At 44.9% G+C, this 19,363-nt stretch overlaps 1 protein-coding gene across 3 annotated transcripts in view; it reads right to left on the bottom strand.

The window, feature by feature from the left end:
- Window positions 1-19,363, bottom strand: part of DOCK2 (dedicator of cytokinesis 2) — a 417,788-nt gene that overhangs the window by 39,114 nt on the left and 359,311 nt on the right. Inside the window, exons 33-37 of one of the 3 annotated variants that reach the window (XM_059174267.1) lie at window positions 18,018-18,166; window positions 8,721-8,806; window positions 6,762-6,905; window positions 2,457-2,613; window positions 490-530 (exon numbers count right to left, since the gene is read on the bottom strand). In XM_059174267.1, coding sequence (XP_059030250.1) covers window positions 490-530; window positions 2,457-2,613; window positions 6,762-6,905; window positions 8,721-8,806; window positions 18,018-18,166 — 577 coding nt within the window. Of the gene's footprint in view, window positions 1-489; window positions 531-2,456; window positions 2,614-6,761; window positions 6,906-8,003; window positions 8,379-8,720; window positions 8,807-18,017; window positions 18,167-19,363 lie in introns of those variants that run through there. The other 2 variants (XM_059174268.1, XM_059174270.1) reach the window with 2 other exon arrangements.

Below are 19,363 nucleotides of genomic sequence, written 5' to 3'. Positions count from 1 at the left end.
GAAAAACTGGCAAGGGAGTTTTTTGCCCCAAAAAGCCCCACTTCGTGATATATTCAAATAAATGTCTTTTAAGTGCCTACAAGGAAGCAGATATCATGCATCTTGGTATTTTTTTTCTCTTTGAAACTGGGCTGGCCAATGGTCTCACTACATGCTTCATAAACCCTGGACTTGGGCCTCATGTGCCAGCCTTCAACAAATGTAGATGCAATTCACCAGCTCAGTCCACAAAGATGGTTAAAGAAAGTGTGGCCTGTGGACACAGCAAAACAGTACGGCAGGTCACAGAAGTCCATGTAGTATGGGGGGCTGTTTATAGGAGAATGAAAGGAGTTGAATCTGGAAACATTGACAGGAATCAGACAGAGAGGGACCTAGTGTTCAGAAGATAAGTTTAAATTCTATCCTGAAGACAGTGGGGAACCACCAAAGGATACAGAGCAAGAGAATGACACAGCAGGTCTGGGTTTTAGAAAACAAAAATCTTACCTTATGTACATCTCTTCCCGGTTGTTATCTTTGTAGAAATTCTAGGGAGTGGAGGAAAAACAGTGATGAGTGTTTTTCTTTGCAGAATGGCAGGAGTAGAGGGCGTAGAGAAGGAGATGAAAGGAAGACTGCTGTTTTCTATCTGGGGGTCCTGAGATGGGAGCACAAAATTTACTTCCCTGAATGTATCAAACTCCCTTCTTAAGGGATTCTTCCTTGAGAGTCACTTCCCTGAATCTTAGACTGTATAGGGAAAGAGAGGGTACCCCAACCATCATATATCAGGGGTGAAGTTGAGCTATTTGCTGTGCTGAATGGGGTACCGTCAAGATAGAGGCAGTCCACTTTGACAGAGTCTGCAACAAAAGGCAGCCCAGCTTGATGCTGGCAAGCTCAGACCTAGTACTCTGATGAAGCTGTAATAGCAGTAATCAGAGTAATAGGAATAGTAATAGATCTCAGGGAGAATAATGGATCATAACTCCTGTTGGTACAGCAGTATGAGGAGTTACGAGGAGACTCCACAGTCAAAAACTTAAACTTGGCAATATTAGGAAGCCCAACTTAGGCTTGGGGGTCATGTAGACTAGTAGTAACCCTGGGCTCCACCTAATCTCCACCTAATCTCATGCATTTGTAAATGAGTCCTCACAAGTTCTGAGCCAAGAGGTCATGGTCTGACCCTTGAGCCATACATTGAGAAGACCTGGTTTAACCCAGTGTACCCAGGGGCACTGGAAGCTCAGAGAGAGGAGGTGGTGTGTTCTTGGGTACACAGTGAGCGGGTGGCAGAGTCACACTAGACCTCAGCTACCGGATACCCTCCTCCTGTCCTCCTTCCTGATGCCATGTTTACACCACACCAAGCTAGCAAGGTCTAATTAAAATTGCTTGTGGATCAGCCTGTTCCAAACTCTCTCCCTGGTCAAAGTTTGACTGTTGAAGGTCATTTTCTGCAACTAACTTCTGCCTCTCCATAGAGAGAAATTGCTAAACCCCTGGAAAACCCCTCTTCCTGTTCTTTATGTAAATTGGACCTGGTGGAGTTATTAGCAGTGAACTCCTTTCTGCTGTAATCAGGATTTTTAAACTCCCCTTGGCCTTTCAAAAAATCAATGGCAATATCTAGGCTGTTAAAAAGGGAGTCCACTTAGGGCAAACAGAGACTACACAAAGAAGCTACAGGACAGGATTTATATTTCCGGAGCATTGAGCATGGCAGGGGGCATTGATACAATGGATGCCGCATGGTCTTTTGGCCAACTTCATTAATTTAAACCAGTGATGGTGTGAAGTGCTAGGGTTGCTACTACCTGTCCCATGACCGTATGGCAGGACATACGAAGGGAGACTTTTCATGACTCTTGGCAGGTCATGTGGTAGAGGGGGTAAGGGCCTGGACTTGAGATTAGCTGCTCTGGTTAGCCTGGCCCATTCTACTTTGCTGTAAATTCTGGTTATTCGATTACTCCAATCCATAAGAGAAAGAAAGTAATATTAGTAAGCATTTAACTATGCCCCTGGACTGCAGAACCCAAGAAATAGCTACAGTTATTTTCTCTATAGAACAGATAAGACAATGAAACCCTTCAGAAAACTTCTTGGACTTGTCTGCTCTATTAATTTTCAGAGGTAGGATGAGAACCCAGGTGCTATGTAACTCCAGAGCTCATACTCTACACCATTTTCTAGGGCCACTTCCCTTCCATATGATGTATTTCTTTAATACTAAAGAAAACACTCATTCCCATTTCATCAATGAGGAAACTTGAGCGTGTAATGAAGTTATTGGCCTCAAGACACAGAGAAAGCAGGTGGCAGAGTAGGGATTCAATCTCACTTTTGTCTAGTTTGCAAAGCCCTGAGCACTACTTCTCTATCAAAAGCACAGCAAAACCCCACACCAGGCCTGCCCCAAGGACTCTGGTCTGATGGGGCCTTGGGGCGAGGTGGCCAAGCCCACACACCAGCAGATTCACGGTGCAGCTCATGCGGTTGTCTTTGCTCTCATCCGCCATCACACCCCGGTAATCGAGCAGCTTCTCCAGGAGGCCTTTCACCAGGTTCACAAAGTTTTCCACCGACTTGAAAATAGTCGGGTGCTCTGCAGCACACTCCATCAGGCTGTGGGCAGAGAAGGGAGGTCAGTGAGCTCATGGCCAGTGTGCCGGTGGGGGAGGGGAGCAGATAAACCAGTGAATCCAAGTTCTCCTGGTTCATGTGTTGACCCATTTTGTTCATTGATTCAATCACATATTCATTTACACACTTATTTGTCCATATAGTTTAGCAAATACTTAATTTTTCCACCCACCATCAGAATGGGGGAAAAAATGTCCAGTGTGGACAATGGTGTGGGGAAATGGTGACTTGTACACACCCACCTAGGGAGTAAATCAGTACAACCTTTTGAGTAGCAATTTTCACAATATCTATCAAAATTTTTAAGTGTACATACTCGATCTTGGGTTCAACAATTCTACTTCAGGGAATCTATTTGAAAGGAATATTCCCAGAAGCATGCAAAGATTTATAATACTTACAAATTGTGTCTACAGTGAAATAGTTGAAACCATCTTAAGTGTCCATCAATAGGCAAATGGTTAATAAATTAAAGCATATTCACAAAATTTAGTTCTATGAAGACATTAAAAAGTATGAGACAGTAATATGCTTTGACACAAAAAGCTCTGCATAAAATATACAGGTCACTCAGAAAAATTAAGTCTCAGAACAATATTTGTTTTTTATTTAACCAGCTCACATAGAACCTACCATGTCCCAGGCATTATTCCAAACGTCTTACAAATGGTAAATCATTCAATCTCCCATCATTGTCTTAGGAGATGGGATGTTTGCAGTTGGGGAATCTAAGACACAGTGAGGCCAACTAACTTGTCCAAGGTCACACAGTTGTTAAAGATCAACATTCTGGCTCCAGCATTTGTTAAGTAGACTTGCACGTCTGCATCACATATTTCTGTATGTAGCAGACATGGTCAAGAAGGACAAACACCAAACTCTTAATGGCTGTTGCTTCTGACAAGGGGTCTAGGTGGGAGGGTGGAGGAGAAAGTACTCGTTTTTAAAATTTAAATGTGCATATATTATTTGAAAAATATACATTTGTTGTCATATTGGTATTCTAAATTTTAAAAAGTAAAAATAAAAAATGTGACATTCCTTAAGCATCTATTAGTTGCTGGGCAATATAATAGGCATTGTATGGGGTGGGTATGGGGAGAAAGACAAAAATAAGAAATATATAAAAAAAAATCATGTCTACTTTCAGGAGGTCCACAGGCTAGGCAAAGGGAGACAGATGGATTAAAATTTTGATTAATGACTGCTTTTTATTAATCACTTATTCTGCACCAGACACTCTTCTAATTACTTTTCCTTCTTTCTTTTCTTTTCTATTTTTTCCCTCATTACTTTTTCTTAAGAAATCATCATGATAATTATGACTAGTAAAAATTCTTCCCCTCATTTTATAGATGAGGGAATCAAGGCTCAGAGAGGTTAAATGACCTTCCCAAATCACTTTTGTAATAAGTGGTGACCTTGGGAATCAAGCCAAATACTTCCTTATTTTCCCACAGAGAAACATTGTGGTTTGTTCTCAGGCATCTTGAGTAGACAAGAATTACCCAGGCTACTATTTGTTTCTGGCTACCTTCCCTGTGGCAGCTTAGGTCCCAAGAGCTCCTAGGAGGGAAAGGTGAGAAAGGCAAGGACTTTGGAGGGTCATTTCCTCCCAGAAGCCAAACCAGGCTGCAAGGAGGCGACATCTCAAACTGTGGCTGTGATCAGACAAATCCATCTTCTCCGTGGGAGAAGCACCTGTTCCCTGGCTCTGAATGAGAGATGCAAATTGCTCTGTGATTTAGGCCTGTCTGGCTCCGTCACAGCTGTGCCTGACTCCTTCTGGGACAGTCACTTCCAAGCCTGCTTCCCAAGCTAATAACGATGCGACAAAGTTTGTCCAGTGTTTGGAGTGTGATACCTCACGGCCTCCCAGGAAGCTCAGACCCAGAAGGTATCTCACCACCTAAGTGCAGCCAGACTAGTGGTTCTCAGTCCCAACTACATGTTAGAATCCCCAGGGGAGCATTTTATAAAGCTCAATGCCCACCCTAAAATCAATGACTTTGTATCCCTGGGAGTGGGAGCCAGGTAGCAGTATTTTATTTTTAAAGTTCTCTAGGTGATTCCAATATGCAGGCAACATGAAGAACAACTCCTTTAGTCCAGGGCTTTGCAAAGTTCAGTGCCCATGGGAATAACCTGGGGCTTAGCAGATTCTGTTAATAGATACTGGTTCAGTAGATCTGGGCTCGGGCCCAAGATTCTGCGTTTCTAAAAAGCTCCTGGATGATGCTAGTGCTATAGGTCCTTTGTGAAGCATGGGTTTAGGAGAACACAGTCCTGGCTTTCTTAGTTTCACTATTCTTTAGGCATAGGGTAAGAAAGCTGCTCATATGGTCTAGGATTGGTGAGATAGATGAGAAGATTGTTTGGAAATCACCCAGCTGTTCACCATCTACCATCACCCACCATTCACCAATCCACTCAACAGATACTGTTCTAGGAACTAGGGATTGAGAAATCATTAAGACACTGACTTCCAGGAAATCACAGTGTAGCAGGGGAAGCAGATATAGAAATAAAAACTAACTGTAGTATAGTAATACTATCATGTATTGAGTAATTTCCGTGTTCCAGATGCTGTGCAAACCCACTTTATTTGTTGTCTTGTTTAATACTTAAAAAATTTCCTTGAGTTGGGCCTTATTAACATCATCAATCTATAGAGGAGGCATGAGGCCCACAGGTCCTGCCAAGGACACCCACCTCTTCCCTTCCTTTGAACCCTCAGTTGAAAATAAGTACAATGAAAAATGGTCCTGGGAACCTCTAATTGATGCAGAGAATTCCTCACTCAATGGAAGGAGAGGTGGCAGAGCACTTGCCAGCCATTCCATGTCTATGCTCCTGCCTTGAGGGGCCTGGAAGGAGCTCACCCTGCCCTGGAATTGATTTGCATTCAGTGTGGGAGGCCTTCGGAGGGAGGAGCCCAGGCCGACTCTGCCAGTGGTGATGGAACTGGGTTTTCACTCATTCCTTTAAAAATGATGTGTGCAGCACCATGTATGACAGGCCAGCTTTCAGATAATGAACTGATTTGGGTGGGATCTTGGACCCAGAGCACACATTCTCTGTCCTCTTCAGCTTTCCACCTCCCTTGCCACTTCTGGAAAAAGTCTCAATGGAATTTTTCCATTCTATTCCAGATGGAATAAAGCAGGATAGAGTGTCTAATTATTCCATTCAGTGTGGGACCCTCACATTAAGACAGTTATGGACAAATGGCAGTGGGCTCTGAGGACATTTCTGAGGATAGGGAGGAGTGGGGTGTTGTGTAAGGTTGTATGGCTTGTGCACTGCACAAGAGCCCATAAAGGCTGAAATTCAGCCCCACTCTATGCCCTAAAGCAGGGCTGCAGTTGCCACAAGAAGGGAAGCCCTGATCTATTCACAGAGGCACCATCATATTCCTAAGCCATGTACTCACAGGATTGTGTTTGCCCATGGGAGGCCCTACATGCCAGTGGAAGCCCTGAATGAAGGGCTGAGAAGAATAGTTGGAGGAACTGACAGTGACTAGCCTGGAGGAGAAATGAGAGGTAGGCTCATGGCTTCAAATAACCACATCAGCATCTACCTGAAGAACAACAATAAAAATAGCTAATATTTTCAGACTACTTAACTAGTTATCAGAAATTGTGCTAAGCACTTTACATGACTTCTCTTGCATAATCTAAAAAAAAAAACACCCTCTAAGAGATGGATAGTATTTTTATCCCCAATTTCCAGATAAGGAAACTGAGGCTCAGAAAGTTCAAAGGAAAAAGCAAGGACCTGGCTGCTGGACATTCTAATGGGACCTTGACTCCTTGGTTGGATTTGATTGGTTTTATAGAAATCATTCACACCTCTATCTCAGGAGCAAAAATAATCAGCTGCTTTTAATTTCCTCAACCTCTAAGGATTCCTTTTATAAATAATCGCTCAGGAAGGATTTGAAAACCCTGCTGATCATCTGAAGACTACCACAGAGCCCTATCCGCTTATAAAAATGGAAATTGCCAGCATCGCGAATGGTTTCACTTATGGTCAATATTTAGATTTTCTTTTTTAGAACTTTAAAATAAACGTTGACTCGGGCAAAATGTCACTTTTTCCCCTGGACAGTGAGTCTCGATACCCACCCGAGGGGCAGACAGTGAGCTTCTCCTTCTGGCTGAGCTACCTTTGCAATCCATGTGTTTAGTGAGGGCTGTGCACAGTGACAGAAGGGGGACAGGGTACTGCTGGGAATCTGCTCTGCCTCCAGAGTGGGGGAAGGAGGGTCACTGTGAGGATTAGAGAAAGGCCTTTAGTTTTGCTTTTGTTGCTGAAGTTAAAATATTCAAAAAGGATTGGAAAAAGAACCCCAAGTCCGAGTTATAGCAGAGAATCATACACATCAGAGAATATGCAACTAGTAAGAAATCTGGGATGTCTGAGCCACAGTACCAAACTTTCAGTGAAGTCCTTCTTGGAGAAAGGGTACAATTGACATGGAGACAGAAACTGGGGATCAGGTGTCTGAACAAAGTATACTTACTAGCTTTACCTGCTGTGTGCCAGATGCTTTAGAGTTATTCAGTCTTTAAAATAACCACAAGCTTATTCTTCCCATTTTACAGCTGGAGATGCTGAGGTTAATGATGGTGATTGGCCCAAAGTTATAGAGATGCTAGGTGGTGGGTTCAGGGTTAAAACCCAACGTCTTTCTCCAACTATATATAATTGGCCAATATGCACATGAAAAAATGCTCAACATCATGAGCCATCAAGGAAATGCAAATCAAAATGGCAATGATATCACTTTCACAGCCACTAGGATGGCTCTAATTAGTAAGACAGATTATTAACAAGTATTGGGGAGAATGGGGAGAAACTGGAACTCTTCACACACACCTGGTAGGAATAGGAGTGGTCTGGTATTTTAAAAAAACAGTCTCATGGTTCTTCAAAAGACCAAAGAGAGTTACCAGATGACCCAGTAATTCCCTTCTCGGTTTATACCCAAGAGAACCGTAAGCATATGTCCTCACAAAACCTTACACACAAATGTTCATAGCATCGTCGTTCCTAATAGTTGAAAAAGTAGAAACAGCAGAAATATCCATTAATAGGTAAGTGAATAAACAAAATGGGATGTGTCTAAACAGTGAAATATCAGTCAGCCACAAAAACGAATTAAGCACTTATACCTGCCACAGTGTGGGGTTACCCTCGTGGGTTAGAAGCCAGGCACCAAGGACCATATATTGATTCCATTTATATGAAATGTGCAGACCAAATTCACAGGGACAGAAAGTGGGGGGGGGGCGGTGGCTAAAGGACATAGGGTTTCTTTTGGGAGGGAACAAAAATGTTCATCAGATTGTGGTGGTTATGATCGTACAGCTCTGCAAATATACTAAAAGCCGTTGAATTGTACACTTTTAGTGGGCTGAATAGTACATAAATTATATCTCAGTAAGATGTTAAAACCAAACAGGGCCCTGACTGCAAGTGCTGTGGGGACCATGGTGCACTGCCTCACTCAGGCATGAGCCCTGCAGTCAGGCAGAGCTAGTTCCGGTCCTAGCTTGCCCATCCAACCAGCTTGTTCTGGTTTCCTCAGACAAGCCCCTCCCATGAGCCTCAGGGGCCAGCTCCGTGACACCGGGATCAGAGAGTAAATGCAGCTAAAGGAGGCAGTGCCCAGAGAGCATCTGGTCCAGCCCCCGTGTCTTGCGTGGGTTTCAGGTACGTTGGTCATGATCAACGTCTGTCTAAGATTAGAAGAGAAAAAAGGAAAAACTAGCAAGAATTAGTTCATAGCAAAGAGGTAAAAGAAGTGAACATTTTGGTGGATTGTTTTCCTCTTCCCGATATAGCAAAGTTTGTTTTTATCTGTCCTATTCCATCAATATCAAAGAAACAGTCCCTCTAGGGAGAGATATGTGAGGTTGTTTTCAGAAGGGGAGTTTCTCCAGTACGAGGAGCCAATGGACAGATCTCTGGAGTGGGGGTGGGGAGCGTCCGGAGGCCCCCGCGTTCCGAGCGCTCCGGCCTCCCGTGTCCCCAAGCTCCCGCGTCCCCCGCTCCTCTGACACCCGCGGGCGCGGACTTACATGGACTCTAGCAGCTGCATGTATTGTTCGTCCCCTCGACCCCCTTCCACCTCGTGGTCCAGCTTGAGGATGATTTCATTTTCAAACTGAAGAAAAACGAGGTGGAAATCAATAAGAACAACATTAGGAGGCTGAATGTTGAAATTAGCCCGTTTGTTATTTTAACCAAAGCTCTGGGGAGTGCCCAGCATTTCTCAGGGTCAGTGCCAGGAGCAGGGAGTGCACACAGAACAGGGCACCATGTCTGCCTTTGGGGAGTTCCCAGACCATGGGGAAGAAACGTAGATGGTAAGCACCAGAGAGGGGAGGAGGCAGGGAGGACAGGGAGAAAGACAGTGAGTGAAGGAAGGGAAAGCAAATAGTGGAGGGCGGAGGGCGGAGGACACAGCCTGTGCAAGGGCGCGGAGGTGCACGACAGAGGCCTCCGTCTTCGGGGAATGGACAGCTGGCATTTCTGCCTGTCTGGCCAGCCTTTCTCCACACTTCAGTGATCGCCCGAGCCCTAGTCTCAGTCTTCAGGATAGAGGTGAGCTGAGCATGCCTCCCTAGCTCCAGGTACAGGACGTGACCCAGGCCTAGCTCTTAATCAGTCTCTTTCATCATCTAGACATTAAGATTAATAAAGGCCAAGCCAGGGAGACTCAGAGGCTGTGCTGGAACTCTTAGCACGGAGTCTGTCTGTTCTACATGGAGATGGAAGTTAGAAGCCAGGGCTGCTACAGATGGCCACAATGAAAGAACCTGCCTGGGAATGAAACCAACACAAATGGAAGCAGAAAGGGGGAGATGGAGAGACACGGAGGCCCTGAGCCCACCCATACCTGAAGCTGTCATGTTTGCATGAGCTGATGCCTCAGAAAGCAAGGACTGGAGACAACTGTACTGGGCAGAAATCAGACTAGGTAAGTGACTTGAAAGTGAGCATGTACCCACAGTCCCACCAATCTTGTTACAATGAAGACAGAGGGTATTCTATTTCCCCACTTTCACCATGAAGAAGCATCTCATTCGCTTCAGTTCATGGCTTTTTCCATATCTGAAAGGGTCACACTGGGTCCCTTTTCACAGCTGTAATGTAAAACGGTTTGTACGGTTTTAATAACATGCCCCGATGAGTCCATCCGTACCATGCAGTGCATGTCTCAATTTTACCATTAAATAAGAAACTGACATCTGGAGAAGGGAAGGAGGCCCTTGGCAAAGGTCACCAAGGTCAAAGCAGTCTTTGGGTGGGTACTCCTGGCTCCTCACCTAACCTGTCTACCCTCAGTCCCTAAAATAGCTCCATGAGGTCTGGAGGTCATATTTAAGGATGATAGCTTTTTTTTTTTTTTTTTTTTTTTTTTTTTAAGAGAGAGAAAGAGACAGGGAGAGAGAGAGAAAGCCTACACAAACAGGGGGGAGGGGCAGAGGGAGAGAGAGAATCTCAAGCAGTCTCCACACCCAGCATGGAGCCTGACTTGGGGCTTGATCTCATGACCCTGAGACCATGACTGAGCAGAAATCAAGAGCTGGATGCTTAACCAACTGAGCCACCCAGGCGCCCCAAGGAAGATCACTTTTAAATGTAAAAATGCGTGAAAAGCAGCCAGCCTGGACTGGCCCCACTTAAGTAAGTAGAGCCTTTCTCTTGGGTAGTAGAGACTCTGGGAATTTCAGTGGCTTGTCTACAGTCTGTTATGAATGGCAGAGACCTTTTGGCAGGTTCTTTTCAGTGCACAAAGGATCAAGCTCTGTCTAGTTGGTTGGAATCTTCAGGTGATGAAAGGCCGGGACTGGAGTCACTCTTCCCTCAGCTCACATGTGCGGTGCCATTGTTCCCTCAACTTTTGTGGGCTGAGGGCCAAAGGAAAGGACCAGAAGCTTGTGTTGATAGAGCACAAATGAGAAAATTTCCTGTGAGTTTCCACAGTTGCAAAAGATTTATGGAAGGAGATACACAAAACCTGGAAGATGGATAGGACTGTGACAAATGTGAAAAGGAAGGGCATTTAGGTAGGAGGCATGGACTGAGCAAAGGATGGAGGTAGGAATGTAGAGAAAAATGAGGAGAGCAGTTCAGCAGGAGCAGAGTTCAAGAAAGAGGGAAAGGAAAAAAAAAATTAGAATGGAGACCTACATGGGGGCCAATTTGACCAGGGTTTGAGCTGCCCGTCTGTACTTGAATCATGGACATTATATGATGCATTATACTAAGCATCTAGTAGGCATCAAACGTCATCCAGAGTCAAGGGTTGGGGCTATGTTGATTAGAGAGGTCTACTGAGCAAGCCTAGGGCAGGAAGAAATACGCTGAAGGACTACAAGCATGGCCTCTGATGTTAGATTATCTGGCCATCTAGACATGTCTGCTTCATTCCCTCCACCATTTGGGGAAAGCTAGCAGGTCTTTCTAATCCTGTTTCAGAGTTTATAACAGGGGTCAGCAACCATTTTCTTTAAAGGATCAGACCGTAAGTATTTTAGGCTTTGTCACAACTACTCAGCTCTGCTGCTATAACACTAAGCCACCATAGATAATAGACAAATCAGCATGGCTGTATGCCAATAAAACTTTATTTACAAAAACAGGTAGCAGGACAGATTTGGCCTATCAATATAATAGTAATACCTACTGCACAGGGGAGTTAGGAGAACTGGAGGATTTTATATATAAAGCACCAGGGGAGACCATAAACTCAGGTATGCCTCGGGTTTGCTGATCTGCTAATGATTACTGCTAATGTTATGCTATTACTGCTGGATGTTACTGGAAAGCAGCTCTGGGGGAGGAAAGAAACAGCATTTTTTTCTTGTCTGAGTGGTTCAATGGCAAATGTTGGCATGATTCCTCCTCATGTGATGAACTTGCCTTTAGAGCGGAGAAGTGCATGAGGTAAATAAGCACTTGTCACAGGGTCACAAAAGAGCCTGCAGGGAAGGGAATTACAGGGTGCCAGGGGTTCTGCAGAGCTGGCTGATGCCATCCATGCCTGAGCCCTCTAGGGCAGCTTGGAGAGTGAGGGTTGCAGTCAGGCACATCCCAAAGCGGACTGCAGCCCGTTTTGCCTCCCCCCACCCCTCAGCACGCACTGTGCTTAGGAGTGGCTATGACCACAACTTTTGGCATCCAAGAGACTTAGTTTCAGTCTTGCTTTGACTTTTTTCCCCATTCTGTGACTTTGGCCAAATTGATAAGCTTTCTGGGGCTCATTTTTCTCACCTATTATAAGGAAATTTAAAACAGCACCTGCGTAGAGTGGTGCTGGGAGGAGTTAATGGGAAAAACACATGAAAGATTTAGCATGGTGCTTGGCACACAGTAAGTGCTCAATAATTGTTGGCAATTTTCCTGACATCGTTGACATTGTCATTGTCAATGGCAGCATAATCTCACTTAGTCTTTAGCCAAGGGGGATGGATATCATCATTCCTATTTTATAAAGAAGGAAACTGAGGCAAAGCAAAACCTTGGTCTGGGTTTCAAAGGATGGATGGACTTGGCCAGAGTAGACCCAAGGGCCCAGCGTTTGCTCCTAAACATACACTATGCTGTGCTACTGTACAGAGCTTCTGCCTTCTCCAAATCAATTCCATTTTCCTCCACAGCCACACCGGCATCACAGTGTTGACTCTTCCCCACCCCTGAAAGGTAGGTATTCCTTTAGGGGCACCTGCAGGCTACTTTCATAGAAGTCAATGCTACCGAGACCCAACAGGAATCTCAAAAAGCCCTTATCAGGGAAAAGGAAGTGAACTCTAGGAGCGCAGCCCTCCTGGGCGGGCCTCTCTCTTCCAACACAATGACTTACGCAGGCCTCACATTTGTATCAGGCCTTCCCTGCATTGCTTCCGCGGGGTCTCCTGACTTCTTGAAAACATTTTGGCTATTTTCATGATTTATTTGCCTAAGATCCTGCACAAGTGTGAAATTTAGGAAAGAAGAGCTCTTCTTTAAAGGTATGGTGCTGACTTTGACTTTGTGTGAGGGGCCGGGGGATAGTTAGTGTGAAAGGCCAGGATGGCAGAGAGATAGCAGGGATGGAACTGGCCCCGGTAAGTCAGCCTGTGGCCTCCTTTGTTTATGAAATGCCGGTTGTCTGGGGGTGGATGGAAGCAGACTTGGGGCGTGGCGGGAGGGAGAGGGGGAGACAATAATGTCATGTGAAACGGGAGTCCGGACAGCTTCCTAATTCTCACCTTGTCCCTGCCTGCTTCAGACCATTCCTATTCCCTGTCGAGCTCTGGTTTAGGAACCTATAATGGTATTATGATATCCATTTCACAGATAAAGACACTGGGGCTGAAAGTGGTTAAATACCTTTCCCAAATTTACCAGCCCAGAAGCAGCAAGCCCATCTGACACTAAAGTAGACCATACGGTAGGTGTCCAGTATATATTTATTGAATCGATTGTTCTTTTCTACATCATGTTCTAAGCCATCATCACATTGCTCCATGCCAAGACTCAGTTTCAGTGGGATCTGCTGCACTGATATCTCTGTCCGTTAATTCATTTACCAAACAATTATCGATCTTGTGCCGTGTTCTAGTGGCTGTTCTAGGTGCTGCTGTCAAGTCCTGTTACCTCTTCCATCTTTGAGAGAGGGTTTTCTCTGGAACCATTGTTTGCTGCAACTCAGACCTTCAGGCTAATTGTTCCACAGTCCTTTCTATGATCTGTATCATAAGTAACCACTCTTCTCAGCCTCTGCGCCCTAGGACTCCTACTTGTTCCCACCAGCTTCACCTAGAAACCCCCAAACCCCTTCTCCCATGAAGAATTGTCCAGGAGGACAACTGGTCTACCCAGTCTCTGGGGATTATTCAAGCAATGGTCAGCTACCCACAATACCCTACATTATGAAAGTGTTCACTGGAATGCTCCTCCCTGTGCCAAGGCTTTTCCTCTGGAATGTGGCAGAATGCAGGTCTAGAGGCCTCCATTCATCCTAGGAATACTGACATGGTTCCCACAATATTCATGACAGGAAATTTGATAGGTGCTAGGAGTTCAGGACTGAGAGACTGGCTTTAACCCTGAAAGAAATCACAGTCTCATGATAGAGTCAGATCTATGAGTAGATTATCACGCAGTGTGGGATAAGTGATGTGCCTGAGCCCCATGCAGGCAGGACAAGATGCATTTCACCCTGACCAGGTACGGCCATGCCAGCCACTGTGTGGCAACCCAAGGCTCCTTTTGCCAAAACTGCCCTGTCCATAGCCCCACCAAGGGAATTGCAGAATGTACAAGGGATGGGACACCCAGTCTGAGGCACAGGACAGAAACCCCTGCAATGGTCTTGGGTGAAGTGCTGTACTCACGAGGGATAAATGTTATCAGTCAAAAGCATCAGCTATCTTATTTGGGCTAGAGGAGAGGACAGGGCAATCTGGCAATGAGGTTGCAAAAGAAACTCAGAGCAGAAAGAGAGATTGCCCCAGAACCTCCTTTTCTCCATCCCCACCCCCTCCTTAAGTCCATTAGCTTCTAACCCCTTCCTGTCCTAGTTCCAGTTCTTGGACATCCTGCTTGAGTGAATCTGTCCTTTGCATCCATCAGGAAGCACAAAGGGCTCTCTCAAAATGTGAGACCTCAGCTGAAGGATGAGTAGAATCTCTTCAAGTAAAGAAATCAAAGGAAGAGCCAGAGCAAATGCGGGTCAGCAAGAGAACCTCAAGATTTTGGGTACCAGGTGAGGAGGTGTTGTGTGAACTAGGAGAAAGGGTCCTGCTAACTTTTATTCTTGATTTTTAAATTTCCTTTAAGAAACTCAAATTTTAGAAAGAGAAGCTTGTTATTTTACAGGCACCTGGTTCTTAGTTGATAATTTTGGCATCATTCCTTAATGCTAGTTTGCATGAAATGCCTCCTGATTTCAGACCCAGTTCCAGGCTTCACTCTAGATTTGGCCATCAGGACAGGTTGGGGTTTATGTGGACTGGCTTCCTCCTTTCCTGGGACACCTTCCAGAGCTGCATACCCAGAACCAAGAAGACATGCCTAGATCTGCTCATTCCACAGCTGAGCTCCCACCAAGCACACCAGTTGGTTTTTTCATGGAAAGCTGCCCCATTAGTCAGCCTGATTGTCCTGTCTCTTTTGATAAGAGAAAAATTAAGAGGAGCAATTGGGGAATATTATTACAGTGAACACAGTTTGGAGCGAGAAGTCCAAGGATGACCCCCATTCATGGAGAACAGGTGGGTAGATTGGGGATGTCACAATAAGGAAATCCTTCAGGGCAAAAAAAAAAAAAAAAAAAAATCATACTTGGGCAAGCCTGTGAAGTCTACTAAACATGTGAAGACACCAACACTGTCAGGTCATAATCTAGAATTGGCCAACTGTCAGGTCATAATCTAGAATTAACAGGTTTGCTTGTTTTTTAAGTATGGCATACTCTCAGGTACTTGGGAGTGTTTCCTTTGCACACCTGCTCCCAGGACATCTTCTGAGCCATCTGGAGCACACACCTCTGGAAGGAGTGCTGACCTGAGGGTAAGGATGATTCCCTTCATCTCCCATCGTGTGCCCTCTACGTGTTCCCAAGACTCATGTACCTCACTACGCCTTAAGAGACAGAAGATTGTACAATGTCTTCAAAAATCTTCTCCAGGTTTCACCTTTCGTTCCTCTTGATCCCAACTGGTTGGGTATGGTATCTTCCTCTCTCTGACCTCTTCAACCTGATTTCTTTTAAGGCCCTTTGCCGAGGAGACAGCTGGTCACTAGCCTTTCTGGGACTAGAGATCTCCTGCTAATTAATCCCTGGACAGGAGAGTACCCTCTCACACTGGTATCATCAGACATAATTACAGGTCTTCCTTGGCTTATAATGGGGTTATGTCCTGACAAATCCATTGCAAATTGAAAATATAGTTAAGTTGAAAATACATTTAAAATCCCTAACTCAATGAACATCATAGCTTAGCCCAGCCCACCTTAAACGTGTTCAGGACACTTACATTGGCTATGCTTGGGGAAAAAAGTCATCTAATACAAAACTTATTTTATAATAATATGTTGATTAGCTCATGTAATTTACTGAACATTATACTGAAAGTGAAAAAGAATGGTCGTATGAGCATAGAATGACTCTAAGAATGGCAGTCGTTACCCTCATGATCGGGCGGCTTATCAGGAGCTGGGGCTCACAGCTGCTGCCCAGCATCATGAGAGAGAATATACTGCATGTAGCCAGCCCAGAAAAAGATCAAAATTCAAAATTCAAAATAAGGCTTTTACTGAACGTGTATCACCTCCACACCATCGTAGAATCAAAATATTGTAAATTGAACCATTGTAAATTGAAGACCACATTAGTGTCTTTCCCCTCTTAGAACAATGTTTTCCAGAGTGATTGGCAGAATGGCACATCTAATTGATACTTCTTGCACAAATAAGTTTGAGAATTGAGCACTGTAAATACTGTTTACAATGGAATGCCTTAGTGCTTTGACTATGTTAATGTGCACTAGAAATCTCCAAGAGGGGGTTACCGTATGCAGTGACTTTCAAAGGTATTCAGCCTCGAAATCCCCTTCCCTAGAGCATCTGTTTGGATTAGTGCTCCATGGAACCTATTTTGAGAAACCACTGCTGGAGAGGATGGTGTGCACTCTTTCATGCTGCTGACAACATTTACTGTGACAGTACCTGGGGCTGGAGAATGCTGTAGGCACAGCAGGATTTGGGGACCATAGTGATCTCTGTGTTGCAGTCTCTGCCCCTCCTTTTTGGTGATGTATGACTTTGAGCAAGTGACTTTACCTCTCTAGGCTTCAATATTTTCATCTTTAAAATGGGCACGATAATGCTACCTACCTCATGGGTTTGCCATAAACAAGATCATATGAACTAACAGAAGGAAAGTACTTAGAGTGCCTGACACATAGTAAGCAACCAGTTCATGGCGGCCACTTCTGTCATCATCACCATCATCATCATCACTTTTATTAGATAAGGATGAGGAAGAAGCAGAGCATACTTAGAAATGAGTACAAGGCAAGGCAGTATGTAATCATCATACCTCAGAGAGATAAAATGATGTAGGAATAGAGGGAAAAGTTGTCTGAATGGACCCAGTTCTGCAATGGACTTTGCAAGATCAGTAGGAGTTTAGGTGTTGACAGGCAGGTCTGTGAACAGGGCAGAGTAGTAGCAGGAAGGAGAAACTCACAGAGGAGGATGCTGACTGAGGCATCCCAGTTCAGGTGAGCTGTGGGAATAATGGGAGAACAGGTGAGGTAGGAAAAGAGGTGGGGATAATAGCTGAAAAGGCTGCCTGAAGGCCAGAGTATGGAAGGCCCTGTAGGCAAGCAGGAAGGTTTGGAGGTTACTGGGTGAGGATTAGAGTTCTAGTAAGTGAGAAAGGGTAGAATCTGTAAGGATTTTAAGGAAAGGCCGTTTGGAATCTGCTGCTTTTTAAGTATCTGTTTTAAAGAAATTGTTTGGTGGCAGGAGATGGTCTAGAATGAGAGGCAGAAATGCTGGGGGAGGAGGAGGAAGAGCCCTTTAAAGGTAGAACCAGGTGGGAAGGTGTGGTGAAGAAGACAGGGGATCAAGATCTGAGGGAACCTGATAAGACTTAAACAGTAACCTTCCTGAACTATGGGGAAACTACTGAACCGCCAGGAACCCATTGTTGAAATGGCTTCCTACTTCACTGTCAGAAGGTTCAGGAGTGAGCGGGCCCAGAAAGTGGTCTTTGTTCTTCAAGCTCGACAGGGCTTTTCAATGAAAACATTTGGCCAATGACACCTGTGCTTCACGCAATTTGCTCACTTCCTTCATGCTAGGGAAAGTCCCCTATTGCCATGGCAGCCCCACAGGTCTCTCCTGGGCAACGGGTCTCTGATGCCATTCGCTGTTGATTTTAACTCATGTAGGACTATGACTCCTGGAAAGGTCGGCTCTTTCTAAGAAGACAACGTAGATCTTCCAGGTTGTCCCAGAGTAGAAAATGCTGGACAGAGATCCAAGCTGGGGTCCAAGGGTCCAAGATGGGGGCAGGTGGAAGGGATGGGCTCTTTGGACACACCTGGAGGGATTAGGGAACTTGTACTAGTGAGAAAGGGACCAAGTTGATCCACAGCAAGAAAATGCATTTTAATCTTGGCCTTGGGCAGGAAAGCATGATAGAATAGTGACCAAATCCGATCTGCCAGCTCCTGCTGGGCACGTGAATAATGTCTCTATGCTACCGTCAAGCTCCTGAATGAAGCCCAGGCAAATGGAAGGAAGATATCATTATGGGGAAATGGTCTAGGGATTAGAGAGGATGCCATGAGTTGCCAGCCTCATTTTTTTACCTTTTTGAAATCCCCACTCCTTTGATATTCACACAGCATCATGTCGAAGAAGATTGGTATGGTGGCTTTCCGGAGCTCAGCCTCGGGGATAAGTGTCATCTCTAATATAGGTCCCACCATGCCAGGGATGAAGCAGATTTTGTTCTGGCCTGTAAGAGAAGAGGAATCCGGACACATAAAACAGTTTTCATGATGCACAGATCCTCCTCAGACCAAGCCTGGGGAAAAAAAAAAAAAAAAAAAAAAAGGGAGGCAGAATAGTAGAAATAATAGTGAACACTTATACAGTGGTTTACTGGAGCCGGGCAACATTTTGAACACTTTACATATATTAATTCCTGCAGGAGGTGCATGTATCATCTGGAACGAGCTGTTGTTAAGGATAATAACACGGGTATGTGTAAAGCACGTCACTGTTTACAAGGGTTTTCACCTGCGTGATCTTCTTGGTAAATGGAGCTCTGATGGAATATGTTAGGGGTGGCAAATCACAGGGATATTTGAAATCACGCTTGTCCGCATCACAAACCATGTTTCTGAGACTGGAGAGCATGCTTTTTTCAACTGTCTCATGAAATAAGAAAAGCAAAATTTGCTGCTAAGAATCTGCTATGATAGCAGGGTCAGTGGAATCCCTCCCCTTGAGGGAGTAGTGTGGCCAATGGAATGATTAGTCAATGGCAAGGCTTTCCCACGAACCTCCCCTGGCTCTTGGCATCCTAGTTCTGCTGGTCTGCTTCCAGTGCTGCAGACTCACTTTGTGTCCTCCACTGCCAGGCCGATGCACACACTGGTCCTTTGTTGACAATAATTGTTTGTTTGTTTGTTTTTCCTATCTGTGCCCCAATACCTTCACTGTCACCTGGATTCCCCTGGATGTGTCCCAGGGGATCTGTTGAGAACAGCCAGCAGCACATGCCCCCCCAACCCTAGTGAGGTCAGAACCCCTACACTGGCTTCTTGTGTTGTGTCTTCTCAGCCAACTTTGCAATGATGGCTTCATTTGTGGAAAGATATGATAAATGTCTGCCTGCCCCATGTCATGAGAGTGTGAGGCAATGTCTGTTCTCACCTTTGTATCTGTGGCACTGAGTATAGGACATTTAGATGTTCAGTAAATGTCTGTTGAATGAAGAAATAAATTTGTCTAGCTCCTATACTCACTAGCTAAATGACTTGGATATGGATCTTATAAGGATGCAGTAGCAACACCCACTTGTTTAGAAGACCATGTGAAAATACACCCATGCATTACTTAGCACAGAGTCTGGAAGAATCATCACCCAGGGGGACGGCTAGTGTAGCCCAGTGGTTAAGGGCACAGATCCTGGAGCTAGATGGCCTGA

Source organism: Mustela lutreola, chromosome 5 (assembly GCF_030435805.1).
Source record: "Mustela lutreola isolate mMusLut2 chromosome 5, mMusLut2.pri, whole genome shotgun sequence".
NCBI classification, from domain to species: Eukaryota; Metazoa; Chordata; class Mammalia; order Carnivora; family Mustelidae; genus Mustela; species Mustela lutreola.
The sequence above is the reverse complement of the archived record's forward strand: the minus strand, read 5'-3'. Positions and strand labels throughout refer to the sequence as shown.